Genomic DNA, 19,073 nt, shown 5'->3' with positions numbered 1-19,073 from the left:
GAAGAAGAAGAAGAAGAAGAAGAAGAAGAAGAAGAAGAAGAAGAAGAAGAAGAAGAAGAAGAAGAAGAAGAAGAAGAAGAAGAAGAAGTTTAAATGGATCGGTTTTGGAGGTTCATAAGCATGGTATCAGTGTTCTGGCAAGAGCTCCCTGTCTGGGGAACAAAATGATGAAGAACTGCATGGTAAATGCATAGCAGCAAGGATCACACAGTGACACAGGAGGCCAGAGATGCAAGGGCCAGGCCCACTCTTCTTATAGCAAACCCTTCTTCAGGTAACTCCCCAGTCTCATGAGAATGTCATCCTTCCTGGGAGTGGCACACACTTGACCTGTTTCCACTAGGCCCAACCTTTTAAAGGTTCCACCATATCAACATTACCATACTGGGGACCAAAACTCTAGCACATAAACATTCAAGGAACACATGTCATAGCATCGTAGTAGGCAGAGTCAAGACTGATTTTTGTCTGGAAGTTAAATAGTCCAACTGGAGGGGTGAACTTCTTGGGAATTCAGTCTTGTTTTTCCTCATCTTATCTCTCCCCTAACCAGAGGGTTAGGATTCTCCTTTTCCCATAATCTTTGCCAGCATGGCTCTGGGACAGATTCCTCTTAATGATAAGTACTTGTGAGGGAGAAATGGAGCAGAAGCCATGGCTGCTCCCCTGGTGCTAGCATGTGCACACGTGGCTTTCTGCAGATGTGTTATCTTACAGCAGCTTTCACTTGCTTACTCTGACAACTTCCATGAGTAGCTGAACCAGCCCCAATCTGCCTAGCACCTGTATGAAAGAAAGAAACCGTTAGGTTAAGTGATGAATGCTGGACATACATCTGCAAATCAAGGATAATTCTCTTATGTTAATAATTTGTCATGAGGGTTAAATCATAAGTTAAATGCTTCACACTTGGGAAATGCATGTTTATTATTACTATGTCATTCCACTCAATTGCTAAAAGCATTATTTTAACAATGTTAAAGATTCTAGGAGACTGACACAGATATATAGCCATCAAACATAAGCCTAATAAATCTGTTGAAAAGGGATGATGGTTTTCACTTTCTGATTAAGACTACATGTGCAAACATATCTGCAGAGATAAATGTTTTCACAAACTAAAATTTGAACAATATATAGCACTGAATCTTGTTTGAATGAGGGATTTTAAGCAATCTAGTGGATAATGGATAATCCACTAAAACCTTTTTGTGCCAAAGACACTGAATTACCAAAATTGAAACTATTGTAAAATATCCTTGTATAACACTCAAAGATTTATTATCAAAGTATAATTCAGAGATGGCATTTATCCAGGTGGATAATATAATTGTTTATTGGCTCAGAACTCAGAGAAACTAGGTGCTGCATCCAGTACAGCTCCCCAAATTTAGGGGGTGGGGAGCATGTAGCAGCAAGAATGGAGAAATAAAGAGAATATACAAAAAGCTGAGGTCAGGGGTGTGGGGAGATGACTCAGTGGAATAAATGCTTCCCTGGCAAGCGCAAGGGCCTAAGTTCAATACCCCGGTTGCCCCCCTGCCCACCCAAAAAAGCTGAGGTCAGGTGGAGCCCTCTCTCCAGATGGAAGGAAAGGAACTGCTCAACCACCACAGCACGTTTATGCACTTAGCAGGTTGATGTCACATGATACCCCTTTGTTTAACTAGCTTGCCTCCTGTGCCCCATGTTTGGCTCTGCACGTGTGAACAATCACTAGCTCAGCTCTGATTTGAACAGACTATTGCAATGTTCTAGGTTTTGCTTTCTTGCTTTTCCTACAGAATACTTCATAATCTTTTAGGTATGAAATAGGATATGGGTTCAGATGTGTATCAACATGGTAAAAAGACAAGTCCCAGATTTGCTGATAACATTTAGCATGCAGAGATCAAACCCAAACAAGGAGCCCCCCCCCCAAAAAAAAAGCAGGAAGGCGGTTTGATCTTCTTACTCCAATTTTAGAGGCTGCACAGTGCCATTAAGAATTATGGCATCTAGAATCGGTATCAGGGGCTCACATCCTGGCTCCAACACATATGAACTGAAGCAAGTTAAGTAGCTCCTCTCTGGCTCACTTTTCTTATCTGTAAATCCAGGATAATTCTCTTTTGTCATGAGGGTTAAGTCATAAGTTAAATGCTTCACACATGGGAAATGTTTATTATTACCATGTCATTCCATTCAATTGCTAAAAAGCATTATTTTAACAATGTTAAAGATTCGAGGAGATTGATACAGATATACAACCTTCATGAAGACAGGGTATTTAGGCAGTGCCATCCAAAGCTATTATTGGAAATAATAAATTTCAGTAATTACAATCCTACGCTTAGCTTTAGAACACACTTGTGCATCAAGGAGTCATATGTAATAATAGAACCATATGCTAGTTCCTTGAAGTGTTAAGAAACAACTGAGCATCAAAATATCTTAATTCTAATGATGAGATAATTTTATTAGTTTGCAGATGAAGAACATGGAAAAGCTTTATTAATACTTGCATAGCCAGATGTGTTTTCTTTTTAAAAGGAATGTTTGACCTGAGCACACAATTCGTTGACCTGCACTCATTTTTCATTTTGCTAGAAAGCTGAATTTAAGATGTGACAAAGAAACTAAATCTTTGCTGACATCCACCTACAAGCTTATACCGCTCATGAATGAGGGACTTCTTGGGTGGTGATACCATGGCACTATCTGCAAGTGTTTTGCAGCTGACCAGAATCACAGGGTTCCTAAGTTTAGAGTTCAACATGTCTATGATTTAAGAGTGGAGGGGAAACTGGGTGTGGCAGCATATAATCCCAGCACTTGGGAGGCTGAGGCAAGAGGATCACTGAGAGTTCAAAGTCAGCCTGGGCTACAAAATGAGTTCAAGGTTGAGTTTGAACTATGTACAAGACCCTATGTCAAAAACAAAACTTCAAAAGCTAAGACTATTCTTGAGCTGTTTAAGGACATATAGCATCATCTTTCTAATAAAAATGCACTAGAAGATTTTAAAAAATGAATTTTAATAGTTGTATCTAGAGCAAAAGTCTTTGTTTTTTCTCTTTGCATTCTGTACATGGGGCTACTGCATGACACAATTAAAACAGATGCAGTGTGGTGAGGTGCTTTCAGAATGATTTTGTGTTAAGGTTTATGTAATAAGGGTTTTTTTTTTTTTGGTTCCTCAAATGCCTTCAGGGCACTTTTGGCCAGCGGGAGAGTTGTGAGGTTCGAACTGCAGCAACCTGAGGCTGACAGCTTTGTGGAAGCAGCCACTTAAAGGCCTGAGCTAGGGCCAGGCCCCCCCCAAGGTTTATGTAAAAGTAGCATACTAAAATAGAAAGAGCTAGTCACTACAGCATTATGAAAGTCAATGTCTTTCTATTAAGGCAAACAGGTTTAGAGATTTTGCAGAAACTTACATGAACCTCTAGAACTTCCAAAAGTAGGCTGATCTGCTTTAAATTTCCAGAGCAGAACTAGGCTGAAGCCTAACAAGTAACCTTTTATTGATCCAGCTGTGAGGCATTAGGAAGACGGGCTGCTAACAATAGTTTATAGTAAAATGTTCCACCACTATACATGGTAAAAAATGGAGAGCATTTGAAACTACACACAGGCACTTGAAAGGTAATGGTGACAGGGACACCAGCAGAAAATTTATCACTTTTATTAAGAAACAATGATGGTACAATCCAAGATGAAAACCAGATGTCTGCTGAGTTGTTTCAGAAGATAAAAAATGGCTCTAAGAAATGATGGTGAAAAGACTCATTTAGTTTGGCAAAACATTTCATTCACAAAATCTCCATTTTCTTAACTCTCTGTTCAAATAACTCTTAAGGCTGGAAGCTGATGCTGGATATTTATACAGCTCAAGTTTGAACACTCTCTAATGTCTTTTGGCTGTTTTGCACACTTGGCTGCTAGGCCATTCCTCCCCTGGTCTTTGTTCCTAAAACGTAATACTCAATGAAGAATTCAGAGGCTGAACACATAAAAGCCTCACTTCCCCCTCCATCCATTACCCATAATTTTTTTAGGAAACTGCATATCTTTTTTGAAAGATGAGGCCACTTTTTGGAAGGAAAGCAAACAGCATAAAGATGACTTTGCAATTGTAAGTGACACAAAAAAAAATTGTTTTTAGCTTTTTAGATGTTTTTTGGGGTGAATCACCACAACCTTCTTTTGTTAACAGAAGTCTTCTTCACATCTCAAAAGACATAATTCAATGTGCCAAAGGGATCACGACTTTTTTCTTAAGTATGGGCCTTATTTCTAAGGGAGCATGAGTGTTCTTTTCTTTCCTATCTCTGGTTTCCCTGCAACTCACCTTTTGGGAAGACGGACAGCAAGCAGAAATTTAAGCAGGTAAAGCTAAGGGTAGGCACCCAAGGTTGATACTGACAAATACACAATGCTCTCCAGGCAGCAGCCAATACACGTTACCACCACCAGGCAGTGGGCATGGGAGGGTGGTGCTGCTTACCTTAGGCAGCCACTTCAAAAACTCTTAGGAATCTTTAATGCTCGGATTGGCATCTCTTTATTATCTTCTTGAGTAAGAAGGTGCTAAGACAGGTAAGGTGCTAATTATATAATGTTCTTCCCTCCTACCATCAGACAGACAAAAGTGCCAAAAGTGTGGTAGTGCATTACATAATATTCCAATCTCCCAACATTCCTCCACCCCTTCTCTTTTGAGGATCTTCTGGCATGTTCACCCTTACTAGCTTTCCTGCTAACCAGCTGATGAAGAGTGGGCACAGTATTAGGAATCATTAAAAGGTTTATCAGAAACTTGAGGGAGCATTCATTTGTTCATGGCAAGCATTCATTTATTCATGTAACACAGGTCAGACGCTATGCCAGGGGGTGGTGGGACAGAAACCAACCAGATTTGATCCCTGGTTCTTCCATCTCTGGAACATCTGCAGTGCGGAAACTGCTGCAAAGTGAGAACATACTACCAAACCGAGGCCAGTCTTTGGGCACACTGAATATATTCCAAGACTGAGGACTAATTCTTTATTTACAAATACGGTTTACAACTTTTCTCCAATGTTATACCCACTACATACCAGTGAATGGCTTTTAGCTATATCAACAGTTCTTTTGATGTATGCAAGAACTGCTACTGATAAAATTCAGTCACTTTTTTTCAGAAGAAAGCAACCCTAACCAAACTGGTTTGGTTATACAATAAGGGCAGAACTACTCATGATTTTTATTTATTCTAAGAAAAAAAAAAAAGGCAAAATACAATACACAACAAATGCTGGATCTTGGCTTCATATCTCTACGATGTTGTTTTTCTCCATGAGTTTGTCTATTTGTACAGGTCAGTAACAACTGGTCCCCTGATGAACACATCCAGCAGCCAGCACTCAGTCAATGGCTCAGAATTACTCCTAATGTTTCGTACTTCCCCTCTCTATTGGTTTATCTGGCAGTGCTGAGTGAAGTAAAAAGCGCCACATAAGAAAAATGTTTTCCAAATTAGAAGGGACTGGTGGCAGAGCCTCACCTCTGCTCTGAACTGTAACAAAACAGCAACAGTTGCATACTAACCCTTCATGTTCTCACGCATCTATACATATATTCATGCACTCTGTGAAGTATCAATGCTTATAAAAGTGTATAACAAAATACATGCTGCACAAATATAAATAACTCGTAAAAATCCACAAGACCACCCAGAGGCCCAAGGAATAGACACACAGAGATAGGCGATGACAGGTATTGCCGGGTGAAAAACTCCACACGCGAGCGGAGGCTGTAGTGAAGAGACTGACAGTGAAGAAGCAGGGTGGGGTGTGATTTACTCAGGAAATGTCTATCTATTAAGAGCCCTTGAAAACTATCATGTATTGTTGCCTGAACAGAAGACGGCATAAATCAACTCAGTTTTTACCTGCTTCTACTACTGACCAAATCCAAGTACTACAGCATTTCATTTTCCATATCTGAGCAGGAAGAAGGAAAAAAAGAAAACAAAACCACTATTTGGATTGTGCCTAAATAGAATTTGATATAAACTTACCAAGTATATTAATGGTGGTTTTACTTGGGCGAAAAAAAATATATGTTATCTGCAAGGCCCTGGGTTCTACCTTTAACTCTGAATTTTTTTAAAGCACTGAATTAATTAAAAAATAAATTACTGATAAAAATGAAAAAAGCATTACAATGTGACAATACAATATTCATAAAGACTATCTAGATATTAAGTAAGTTTAATAATTTAAGCATGGACCATTTTTTCCTACTTTATGTACTGTACTAGCCAAGCTGGTAAGTAGACACACAGGTACACACAAATAAGTGCTGCTGGTATCATTTGCTATCTTTGTTCCCGGGAATAACCACAGATGTCTTAAATACTAATCTCTTTATAAACTAACTATATGCTTTACATCTCTGAACACAATATCCATGATGTTGACCCAGAGAAAGAAAAGGCAATGAATATTTCTCCTCTATTCAGGTATGAGTTGGATCCTTTATAAAATGGTTTATTTGCCCATTTTAAAAATAAAGATTGGAAAAACATTTAACCTGAATTGTAAAGAATCAGGTAACCAAGGGGAATAAATTTTTTAAAAGAGTAGTTGAAAAAGTATTCAATGGTGTCCATTAAACATACTTACGTTTAACAACCAGAGATAAAAACAACTCACAGTATTTCCAGTATTCAGCACCTGTGGGTATTCACTTTGTTATGTGGGTGCTCTAATCTATTATCCCCCCACATGTACAATATTCTTTTTTGACAAGACTGGGGGAGGTACTCACTCTGAGAGAAACCTAGTTTAACACAAGAATCCAAAATCTGATGGGCCTAGTTAAATCCTGACTGTATGTTAGCCCATCTCAAGTAACTATAAATGGTAGTATTTCCCATCAACATAAAATGGGGCTATGTTAGGTAAGGCTATGTCCCACTGAGGGCTACCAGAAACTCTAGATCTGCAGCAATCAAATAGCCCCAAGGGACAGAATCTTCTATTAAGTAGCAAGAAAAAGTAGCTTTTGTTGTTTTCTTTTTTAAGAGGATAGTTAACATTTGATATTTATAGCTCCATCAATCCAAAGAACTCCACATCTTTCAAAGCAAGTAGTTTTTGAGTCCATGAATGGGTTCACATCCAATTCGATGTTTGAGAACAGACCATTACCTGGAAGATATCAGTATCTACAGTAACAAATCAGCTTGCAAGCCTGACCCAGGGATTTAGTGGCAGAAATAGCAGCCGTATTTTAAGTAACGAAAGAAGTGCGACAGCTTGAATGTCTTCCCCAAGCAGTCCACTGGTTAAGGATATTTCTCCTCACTGCCCCTGCTCGGACTTATCAGAGACTATCTTGCTGGTGAAGCAGACAGCCAGGAGCAAGCCTGGGTGACCCAGAGAGCCACATCTCAATTTCAGAGTGCAGTTTGTACCAAATGTTAAGTGAAAGGCCTTTGCCTACAGAAAAAAGAGAAGTGGTCGCTGACTTTAGTGAGGGACTGGGACTAAATACAGACAGAGCAAATAAAAGACACCAATTTCCATGCTCTTCAGGTGCACAAGAACCACACACACCATGTACATTACTGATGTCATTCCTTGTCACCACAATCCCTTCAGAAGAAAAGCAGATCCAAGAAATGATCCAAAGAGGAGCATGTTTCTAGATATAATAAAGCACATACAAATCTTTCCCAAATAGTCAACATGAACATTAGAGATACTTTATAGAAAAAAAAGAGAGTAGCTTTGAGCTGTATTTGTGATCTGACCTGATTTAGATACCACACCCACACCTATAATACAGCTTAGTCTATTTACCTGGCTGGTGATGCCTGTCCTAATGACCAGGGAGAGCGAATTTTCCTGGCTCTGAAGGCTTTCATAGGCTTATACTCCCACCTGGCAGGGCCAGGAAAGGCTGTGATTCTCAGGGGACTGAGCAGGCCCAACTGTTCTGGGCCAGGCTTCTGTCCCCATCTTAGTGATAAGCTAATGGGCTTTATATGCAGGACTGAGGAAAAAATCTCTCTCCTTCTGCCCAATCCATACAGACCCTTTCTCTCATGCTGGCATCATGCCATGAGATGCTACAGAATTATTCCAAGCCTCTGATCTTCGTGGGGGGGGTGGAATAAAATATGAGAAAGAAGAGTCAGCCAGTCTACTCTACTCCAGGGCTCAGCTCATGTGGACACCTACTTCTCTTCCAAAATGCTGGAAGAAGTTCCCCTGACATTCCTGGGGTCTCAGTTCATTCACTGCTCTGCTCTTCAGGGGATGATGGGGCCTGGAGCATGTGACAGATTGCAAAGTGCCGCTGAGGCGAGGAGGGATGACAGGATGGGGAAGGGACATGGCCACAGGATGGAAACAACCGCTATGGCAGAGAAACATGAGAACAGCAACAAAGGCACAATCTTGTCTGGGACCACAGCTAGAAAACTAGTAGCTCTAGACACTGGAATTCAACAAGTATAATTCTGAATATTCTGGCAAACAAAACAATAATAGTAAATCAATAGACTCCTCAATGGAAGTATTCTTTTTTTCTATTTTTAGGGCTGAAGATATCTACTTGGAGTTTATAAACGCAGCCCAGATAGCTATGGAAACTGAAGGTGTCCACTCCTGAGGATTCTCTGGGATAGGTTTAGTTTAATACTGGGGGTAACGTGGCATTACCCAAAGTGAAATGGCCAGACCTTTGCTAGACACCACGTTCATAAAACACTGAGTTCAGTTCAGTTCTTCTTGTCATCCTTCTGCGGTTGACTTCTTGTGGTTCCTATGTTGTTCCACACCTCTGTGTACATTAACGTCCCAATGAAGACAAACAGGGTACCCAACCAGTGCCACAGAGTGAAAGGGTTCTGGAAATACAAGATGGAAAAGATGAGGCTCACAAACTTGCGTAGAGTCACAACAAGTGTGACGGTGAGGGAGGCACATTCTGTCGTGAGGATGAACACACCCCGGATGCACACATACCTAGAGGAGTAGAGTTAAGGCAGCTTCTGTAAGGTGTATTTGGGAGGTCAGTGAGGGAACCTTCTGGTGGTTCATGGCTTATGTTTTCACATTCTACAAAAATATGAGGGTCTGCTGTGGCTCACTAGAACATTCTACAGAACTGTCCTGCCATCCCATTTATAGGTCACAATTTGAAACTACCTAAAAACATTCCATATCCTTATTTTGGATTCTTTTTATAACAACAGAGGTCACTTCCAATGTAGTGATAGTAAGATCCCATCCACCTTCATTTTCTCTTGTCCCACCCTACATGAAAGAATTTTATGGCAAATCCATAAAACAACTACAAAGGAATGAAGTTAACAACATTTTGTATCACTTTGTAAGAGATACACAATACACTTCAGGCCATTTAAGTCTCCATTAATTTGTGATTTCTTTCAGAACTTTGTGGCAATTTGTGAGAATTGGAAATATACTTGAATACAAAACTCACAGATCACTGGTAACATATACTGTTTGTACTGAATCAGCGGGCTCCTCCATTTCCACAGGGAGCATCTCCTCCCTGCTGCCCACTGGCTTACTGACCCACTGTACCACCAGTCTTCCTGAAAAGAAGCTCCCTCAATGGGTCTCTGCTTCCCATTTGCTACAGAAAAAAAATCAAGGCAATAAAACCAGACTCATTTCCTCATACTGTTGGAAGAAAAGAATAAACATTCCTGTGTTAAAATAACAAAGAAGACATAAATATGGTAAAGGGATCCAAAGGATACTGCGTGATAACATTCATGAGCAGGTAGAACCACATGATGGGCAAGGTCACCCCGACGACTGGAAGCTGATACAGTTCTGCAAAGACATATTATCATCACCATCACCACCATCACCACCACTATCACTACAGGGCTGAGGATGAAACCCAGGGCCTTTTCCACACTAGTTCAGCCAATTCCAAGCCCCAGTGTCTCATTTTGATAGCAGATCTTACTGCCTATCTAACCAGGAGCAAGGAAGTAAGAGCTGTCATCACATTGCCCAAGCTTGCCCGGGGCCCAGCAGCCTGGATATGTGAGCAGCCCCCCCTTCCACAGCAGGAAAGGATGAAGGGAACCAAGAAGAGCCAGACGGCTACCCGACTAAACAGGGCTCTAGACCCTACTGCGTGTGCAGCTGCTACTGGCTGTCATTCTCAAAACTTTTAACATTGCATGTTCAAATGCAAACACATAAATGCCAAAGCAAAAGAGAAAATTTAAGAATGTTCTTTTACTTGATTTGCAAATAATGATAATGTGCCTGTGCAAGCATTTGAGGCTGCAACTACTGATTAATAACACAATGTCTATTCTTGGAAGGTAGATGGCTAGGGAGGGACAGATCATTTAGATAAGAATGTGCAGGGGAAAAAAAAAAAGCAACTGACCAAGTCAAAAGTAAAACTGAAAGTCTGTCTTGGAAACCAGCGGGTATTCCTACCACATAACCCTAAACTCACCGGACTTATTGAAGAGAACTGCATGGTCATAAATATCAGAGGCCAAGAAGATAAAGCCAGGAAGTGGAAGGGCATGCTGTGGGAAGAAACAGTTACAAAGGTTCACATTTCATTGGAATTAAATGTAAAACATTGTAGAACTAGTACAGTAGCTTTACAATGACTAAGTTATATAAATTGTTTTAACAAATAATATAAAGGAAGTTAGAGTTACTAAATTAAATGTGTCTCACGGTCCCGAATACATAACATAATATTGCATGCTATCAACTGCTTGCTACCAACTAATGTGTGCTTCTTGTCTTTATAGTCTGATGGCCATCACACACAAAGCAACGCAGGGTGTCACAGACAAAGCAAAGTAAAGCATCCTTTCCTCAAGAAAGGGCAACAGGAAACTTAAACACACAATCATTCTGCCCAAAAAGATTCGCTATATTTTATTATTTTTGAGAAAGATTAAACAGACATAATAGATTTTAAAATTACAAAGAAGGCAGAGGCAGGTTTTAAGAAAATTTAGAAAGCTAGTATGAGAGAGATGACAGTAGAAGGCCAAAGGAAAAGAAATTAAGACAAGAATAAGAAGAAGCTGAAAAGGAAAAAGACACACTGTGTAAGACTGAGACGCATGACAAAAACCATGCATCACTATACCACAACAGCAACAATGGGGCACAGTTAGTACTGAGCAGTCACTATGAGCCCAGTATGTTGTAAATAAAAGAGTGAAACCAAATAAAATGTAGAAAAAATTCACAGTCACATACTATAGCTCCAATTAAATCTCTCAAACTGCTTATTTCTGTAGTACAAGAAGTGAACAGTAATGGAATCCCCGGGTAACTGCGTGTTGAGGCAACTGTCTCACCCTGACCTTAAGGAGCAAGGTTCTGGTATATAGCAGAGAGAGAGAGAGGAGAAAGAGGAAAAGTTAAAGAAGATGGTACAAGATCAAAAGTTGCAAACAAAGCACATATAATTAATTACATTCTCTCAGATGAATAAAGCCCATCTGGGGACCACAACCTCCCCAAACTATCCGACATCTGCTTGTACACGTTTCCTTGGCCTGCTGCTTCGGGGACTCATTTCTCCTTTATAGGTTTCCTGATTTCATCTACAAGAAAGCTGTGAGTTAGAGCTCTCCATCCTTTGGGGTTGCTCCTGGTTAACGTGTTTTATGCATATTGCTTGGTGATGATCATCCGTCATCAGCTGGCTCCAAGCACACATCAGCACCCTATCAAGTCAGACAGTCTTGTCTCTACACTGTTTACTGATAACAAACTGATCCTTCAACTACAATAGAAATGCACTTGAAAAAACACATTACAATGCAGGAATTGTCAACTTCCCCAGATTTAAGAGCTCCTTACATTATAGAATAAAGCCTCCTTGGAGTGCTTCCCAAATTGTTTGTATAAAGTCTCTTGGAATATACCCATCCTTGCTGACATCAGAAGTGCGAAAGTCAGTGCCCCAATGCCTACAAAACAAACATCAAGTCACAAGGTACCAGCACTTATTAATTTCTAGATATTTTCCTAAAGAACATTATTTATACTTCTATAAACATGAGTACAATTATATAATTTATAAATATAATTAACTGTGACATATGAAGTTTTAAAAAAATACATTAAAAAATCACAATACCACCATTCAGCGCTTTATAGTTTTCTACATAAATATGTATATTTTTATATTTTATATACAATTATACGTTTTATATATATTTTATATTTTGCCTTTCTTATGTTTTTCATTTTTCCTTCTAGTCCTTTATTATATTTTTTTCAAAAGTATGACTTAATGACTGTATATTATTTCTACCATGTGGTTGTGACATACCCTAAATGTCTTATAATCACAATGGTTAGATTATTTCAAAATTAAAATCAATACACATCCTTGTACACAAATCTTTAAACAAAATGTGAATTAATTCCTTATGATATAATCTCATAAATGGAATAATTGGGTCCTCGGTTGTGGACACTTTAAAAACTCAATAAACAATATTCTTCTAGAAAGGCTGTGTCAATGTATACCTCCAATAGTTTATATAAAAATGGTTGTCTTACTGCATCCTCAGCAGAAATGAAAATAATCATTTATTGGGGCCGGGGAGATGGCTCAGTGGAATAAGCGCTTCCCTGGCAAGCGCAAGGGCCTGAATTCAATCCCTGGTTCCGCCAAAAAAAAAAAAAAGAAAATAATCATTTATCATTTTGCCAGTATGATAGGCCAAAAATAAAGAATTATATTTTAGTTTTAATTTGAATTTTTCTGACAAAGAGACTAGTGAGGAAGAAATGTAGAATTATTAGACATTAATTTTTTCCCATGAATTATATGTCCATAATCTTTGCAAAATTTTCTCTTTAGGTTAAAGTATTTTTCTAATAGCTCATAAAGTATTTTTTCTAATAATCTTAAAAACAGCAACTTACAAAGGTAAAGTTAAAAACTAACAAGTGAGGAGGACATAGTTCTTTCATCACTATTTCTCTTCCCCTTGGTCAGTGTCAATCTGTTGTTACTACTGGAAGCACCAGGAAACTCTCCCCTCGAAATCATACAGGGTGAGAACAAGCCTCTCCAGAAGTTACCTAATTAATTCCATACAGAGGTAGCTGTATTTTAAAAAACTCCCCGGAGACTCTAATGATCAGTTAGATTTGGGAACACTGCCATATGGGACAGCTAACCTGCAAAGAAACTAAATCTAAGATTTAGAAATGGGTCCCTTGGAAATTTGAACAGCCAATGGCTCCCATGTGCCCTTCCTTTGCGGAGTACTCCATTTAGTAAAGGTAATGAAGACATGGATGATACCCCATGCAAGGAGACACACTTCTATGTCAACAGCAACCAAGAAAAACATGGCATCCACATCCTGAGCTGTGGATGTGTTCTTTTCCCATTTCTTGAATGCTAAGGTCAGAGATATATGACCCTAGATACCCCTTTCTTCCATGGCATAATTTGTTTAGCTGAAGTTTCTTGCCAAGAAACGTCTCCCTTAGGAGAAAACCAAGCAAACACAACTGCAGAGGCAATTAGCTTTATTGTAATTACTGTACTTGCCTAGTAACCACCACGCAAATGCCTGGAATCCATCATTCTCACTCACGCTGGACTGGGAAGTCTAGAAAATAGGAAAATATATTTGGTACACAGACCAGAACAACATGAAATGTGCTGAGATACAAAGGAAATATTTATGTCACTCATTCCTCTCCACTCTTTCCCTTCAGAGATAGGACCATTTTCTACAGTATTACATAAGCATTTCAATCTACTTTATTATTAAACAGTGTCTGGTCACTAAGCCTTAATGGTGATTAGTGACTATAGAGGATCTGCGAACTGATGCTTACCACCTGCTTTGCTGACATGAAAGTGCAAATAAATATGCCCACAGACACCAGGGCAATGGAGGCGTATTTGAATATATTGTATCTGCAAAAAAAAGAACAAAAAACACCTTAACAAATATACATTTCCAAATGATATTTATAGCCAGATATAAGTCACTAAAATGTGATTAAGGTACTAACTTTCTGGAATTCACAGACGCATGTATGTGAAGGAAGCGGGACCTTGATTACTTTCTAAACATCTTTCCTCGGGGTTAGTTTGTTTTATCAGAAAACAAAAAGAGATTCAGACCAAAACAACACTGCTGCACTGTACTCTCAAGAATCCAAATGTGGGCCTGACTCAGTAACTGATATCTGCAGCTTTTTCTTTTTTTGCCTCAAAGGACTCAGCCCTGAGTCATAAGATACTCAAGAAGGAAAGTCTGTGAGGTACAAGAAACAGAAGGGTATAAGAAGGTATAAGAAACTATAAGGAAATTATTGAATTGCTCATTCTTTGGAGAAAATACATTTTTAAAAAACATCTCTCTGGCAGCATTCTTCACAGAACTAGAGAAAACAATCCTAAAATTCATGTAGAACTAGAAGAGATCCAGAACAGCAAAGGTACTTGTGGGCAACCAGAACAAAGCAGGAGATATCACAATACCTGACTTGAAGTTGCACTACAAAGCACAAGTGATAAAAATGGCATGATACTGGCACAAAAAGACATGCAGAGCTCTGTACCAGAATATGGATACAGTAAGGTTCCCAGACACATTCTTTTTGATCTTTGACAAAAAAGCCAAAAACTTACATTGGAAGAAAGATAGCCTACTTGACAAATGGTGCTGTGAAAACCAGCTATCTACAGAAGACGGAAGCTGGACCTATATACTAAAACAAAACAGATCAAAGATCTGAACATTAAAACCAAAGCATTTAGACTACTGGAAGATAAAGTAGGCAAAACAGTTGAAGTCACAGGTATAGGAAAGGACTTACTGAACAGAACCCCAACTGTACAAGAAATAAAACCAAGAATCAACAAATGGGATTATGTCAAATTAGAAAGCTTCTGAATGATGAAGAAATCAATTAGTAAAGAGACAATATACAAAATGGGAAAAAAATATTGCCTGCTATTTCTTAGACAAAAGACTAATATTTAGACTCCATAAAAAATTATATCACCCTGAAGGAAAGATCCAACTAAAAAACAGGCAAGTGAAATGAAAAGACATTTCTCAGAAGAAGAAATATAAATGGCCAACAAACACATGAAAAAATGTTCAACATCACTGGCCATTGGAGAAATGCCAATTAAAATAATACTGAGATTTCATTTTTACACCAGTAGGAATGGCAATCATCAAAAGTCATGGGTGAGGTGAACAAGGAACCCTTCTCCATTGTTGTTGGGAATGTAAACGAGTATAACCATTATGGAAATCAGTATGGAGATTTCCCAAAGAACCAAAATTGAAAATTGTATATGCGACCCAGTTATTCCTCCTCCTTCCCCAATGGGCTAAAGACATCGTCTTACATGTACAACAACACTTACAGCAGTACAATTCATAATAGCATGAGGCAGCCTCTAAGTTCATCAACAGATAAATGGATACATGAAAGGAATACTACGAGACTATCAGGATAAATTCGGGACACTTGTAAGAAAATGGATGCACCTAGAAAATACAATGTTCAGTGAAATAAATCACACACAAGCTTAAATATCATAAAGGAAACTCTCATAGTTTTTCAGTTTTTTTAACCTTTTATTTATTTATTTATTTGGTACAGGGTCTTGCTATGCAGCTTTGACCCCTTGATCCTCTTGTCTCAGCCTCCCCAGCACTGGGATTACAGATGTGCACCACCATGCCTCGTTTCAGCAGCTGGCACAGCATGCAGTACCAGGGGTCAAACCTGGGTCTTTGCACTTGCCAGGCAGGTGCTTAGACTGCTGAGCTATCTCTCCAGGAATCTTTCATTTGAATAAGACAAAGTACAGAGAGCAAAATAAAGGATGGAGAGAAGGAAACAAGAGGATCGCTCTCATGCAATTGGCAAAGAATCCAGGAGACAAAAGGAGTTGGGGAGGGAAGCAAAAGAGGAAGGAAGAAGGCTTATGAAATGCCATGTACAGGTACTAACCACTCACAATGAAAATAAGCATGGTATGTTATAATCATGAGCTAAGAATAGAAATAACAAAAATGAAAATGGGCAAAGGAGATTTAGAAGAGGGGGAGGGAAGCGAGTGGAAAGGGCAAGGGGATTAAAAAAAGAAACAAGCTGTGCTATGTGCATGCACCACTCCTCAAAGATTAATGCAAACTGCAAACATATACTAATAAAAAAATTCCCTATCTTAAATGTTTTTAAATGTTTGCATAGTAGGAAAAAGGAAGAAATATTCAATATTTTAACCATGGAAAAAAGTGGCATTTCACATGAACTGAAATAGCGTCATTAGCATCCTTAGATTTTTGATCAAGCAGAGAAAGGATTAAAAGAAATCAAATATATAAAATTCATGTTTCTATTTTCTATTCAAGTATACTGTATCATATGGTTATGATAACTCATACAAAGTAGACAAGGCAGAGAGAGGGCCAGGAGGACCGAGAGGCCAAGAGAAGATGGGAAGAGTGAGACAGTGGGTACGACTAATGTAGACAAAAAATATCACATCTCTTCAATCTGGAAAGATCACGATGAAAAATTTTACCACTCAGATCAAAAAAATAATGAAGGGCATAGTGAAGGAAAACTCAGATTTGACTTTCAAGTCCTGGATGTGGGGAGTATACTACGAACATGAGGGTCTGCTACTCAAGATAGGTAACAAGAGATAGACTGCCAATTCTCTGTGTTATTACTTACAGAAGTTCCTGCCGTATGAATGACACACAGAAAAGGGAGTCAAAAGACTGACACAGAACCAAGATGACAGATTCAAAAGGAATTTTTAAGAGAAACATGTTGAGAGGAGCCCCTGACATCTTGAGGTGGTAATGGGAAAATACAACGTTTTGCGTGATACGTTCTTTTGTATCCCTCTTACGACTGAAAGCAAAGGCTGTAAGAGAACACACTTCTGCCTTCCTGTGAAGTTTGTGCTACCTAGAAGCACACTGACCACCTTGGACACATCAAATCTGACCATTACATGCATGTGTATAAATAAAATGAATCCAGAAAAAAAGAAATCAATTCTTCAAAATTATATTTATGGTACACTTTATGTATTAATAGTGATCACATTCATTATACAGAATTTTATATGTATGATATAATTTAATTCTTTTTCCCCCATCCCCCTACCCTCCCTTAGAAAGAAATCAATTCTAAGGGTGGCTATCTCAAGAGATAAAGGGTCCATACAAGAGCCCAGTCAGGCAGGACAACTGTCTTTTTTATGACACGGCTTTTACTACTTAAAAACTATAGGTTCCCATGCTCTGAATTGACAGTTATTTTGCAAACTGTCATAGAGTTTTAATATTAAGGCTGGGACTGAACACATTAAGAAATTTGCACAGCCAAATCCAACTCTGGTCTTTTGTTGTTGTACTTGGGATTGAATTCAGGACCTTGCATTTGCCAGGCAGGTGCTTAAGCTGCTGAGCTATCTCCCCAGCCCTTGCAATTCTAGTCTTAGTAGTGAGTGAACCTTCAGAGAAATTTCCCAGATTTATGTGCTCTCGTTCCCCCATGTCCCTTTTCCTTACAGTAACAGGGAGACTCAGAATGAAGACAGGAGACAAAAACTTTGAAAAGGCATCACAGAAGTAAGAAACTTCCCACTCCTACCCAAGAAAGCCATTGGCAGCAGTCACAAAGAACAGAGCTGAGCCTTTTCAATTCTACCTTCTTGGCTACGTGGGCTTTGATCAAGAATTTCCTTTCTAATAAGTATGGTTATTTCCTAGTTCGTATGCTGCACTGATAAGCAGCATCTTGGACAGAACTGTCGCCAGAAACTCCTTCTGTTCCTGCTGGACGTGTACCCTATCGGGGCTCCTCAGTATGGTCCTCACTGACCACAGGTGCCTACTGAACAGTTATAATGTGATAAGGAGACTGAGAAGCAACCCACTGAATTTATTTCATTTTTAAACAATTTAAATAGCGCCAAGCAGCTAGCGGTGACCATACCACTCAGTGAAGCTCTGTATCAGTTGGCACCAAAGATTAGCATGGTGCCAATACTCAGTGAGGACAACAGCAAATGAGTTCTACAGAGAAGATGCTGCTCCAAAGCCACAACCTCTGCCCTGGCCAACTGCACTTTCAGAGAAAGAACTAAGACAGAAAGTACATGGCCAGGAGCAAACTTAGCACCAGTGTGAGAAAAGGAATTCAGGGCACGGGTCTGTGTGCACGGTACCCTTTGTATGCACAAACTATACAGGACGCTGTTTACCTTTTCTTCAAAATGATGATTCCTAGAATCATGTTGGCAATCAGAGAGCCCTGGAAAGGGAGAAAACAGTGACAGAGTTTTAGCTCAAGTAAAAGAATTAACATAATTCAAGGTGAATGTGAACCCACATACCAGGAAAAACATGGAATGGAGGAGGACAGGATGAACAATTGATAAGGTTCAGTTATTCTCACGATGGCAAAAAGTCTAGACCATAAATATTTATCATATGAAATCACAAGACCTTTTAGAGATGCCAATAAGAATAAGAATAAATGACTAGTCCTCAGTAACTGGTCTCAGTTGAGGTTATGTCTGACAGGCATAAGTAAAACCAGAGACTTGTTTTTATCACCCTTTCTATCCGTCTAATTTCTAAGACTTTGAACAAGCTTTAGTCCACTTTCATCTAAGTGAAAGAAGTCATTCAAGCATCCCTCTCTCCTCTGGGCTAGTGGCAATCAATCAACAAGTGTTTATTAAAAGAGTTCTCCATGTTCAATGTCTTGAAGATCACCTTAATAATTATAATTTGCTCTGAAAGTCTTTTCAGGAGTAGCACATTCAATCTCACAAAAGTGTCAGGCCACATGGAAATGGTATTCCAATCATCAGTTATCATTTTTCTGCAGGCCTATTTATCCCTTGATGGTATCCCTGCCCTTCTGGGAATTGTTCTTTATATACAAACTACACTTGGATCCACCGTCATACTTAGGGAAAAAAAGCTGGTACTTCTTAAGAAATTCTCTTCTTTAAGAACTTCTTTTTTTTTTTTTTTA

General features: G+C 39.0%; 1 protein-coding gene across 1 annotated transcript in view; it reads right to left on the bottom strand.

Moving 5' to 3' along the window:
* Positions 1-3,648: 3,648 nt before the first annotated feature.
* Slc35b4 (solute carrier family 35 member B4) overlaps positions 3,649-19,073 on the bottom strand; it is a 27,115-nt gene continuing 11,690 nt past the window's right edge. Inside the window, exons 4-10 of the mRNA XM_004626538.2 lie at positions 18,292-18,341; positions 13,872-13,953; positions 13,579-13,639; positions 11,865-11,974; positions 10,486-10,561; positions 9,764-9,839; positions 3,649-8,999 (exon numbers count right to left, since the gene is read on the bottom strand). Of these exons, the coding sequence (XP_004626595.1) occupies positions 8,753-8,999; positions 9,764-9,839; positions 10,486-10,561; positions 11,865-11,974; positions 13,579-13,639; positions 13,872-13,953; positions 18,292-18,341 (702 nt within the window). The 3' untranslated portion in view covers positions 3,649-8,752. The remainder of the gene's footprint in view (positions 9,000-9,763; positions 9,840-10,485; positions 10,562-11,864; positions 11,975-13,578; positions 13,640-13,871; positions 13,954-18,291; positions 18,342-19,073) is intronic.

The sequence above is a fragment of the Octodon degus genome, unplaced genomic scaffold (genome assembly GCF_000260255.1).
Source record: "Octodon degus isolate 3935 unplaced genomic scaffold, OctDeg1.0 scaffold00015, whole genome shotgun sequence".
NCBI lineage: Eukaryota > Metazoa > Chordata > Mammalia > Rodentia > Octodontidae > Octodon > Octodon degus.
This window is presented reverse-complemented; position numbering and strand designations above follow the sequence as displayed.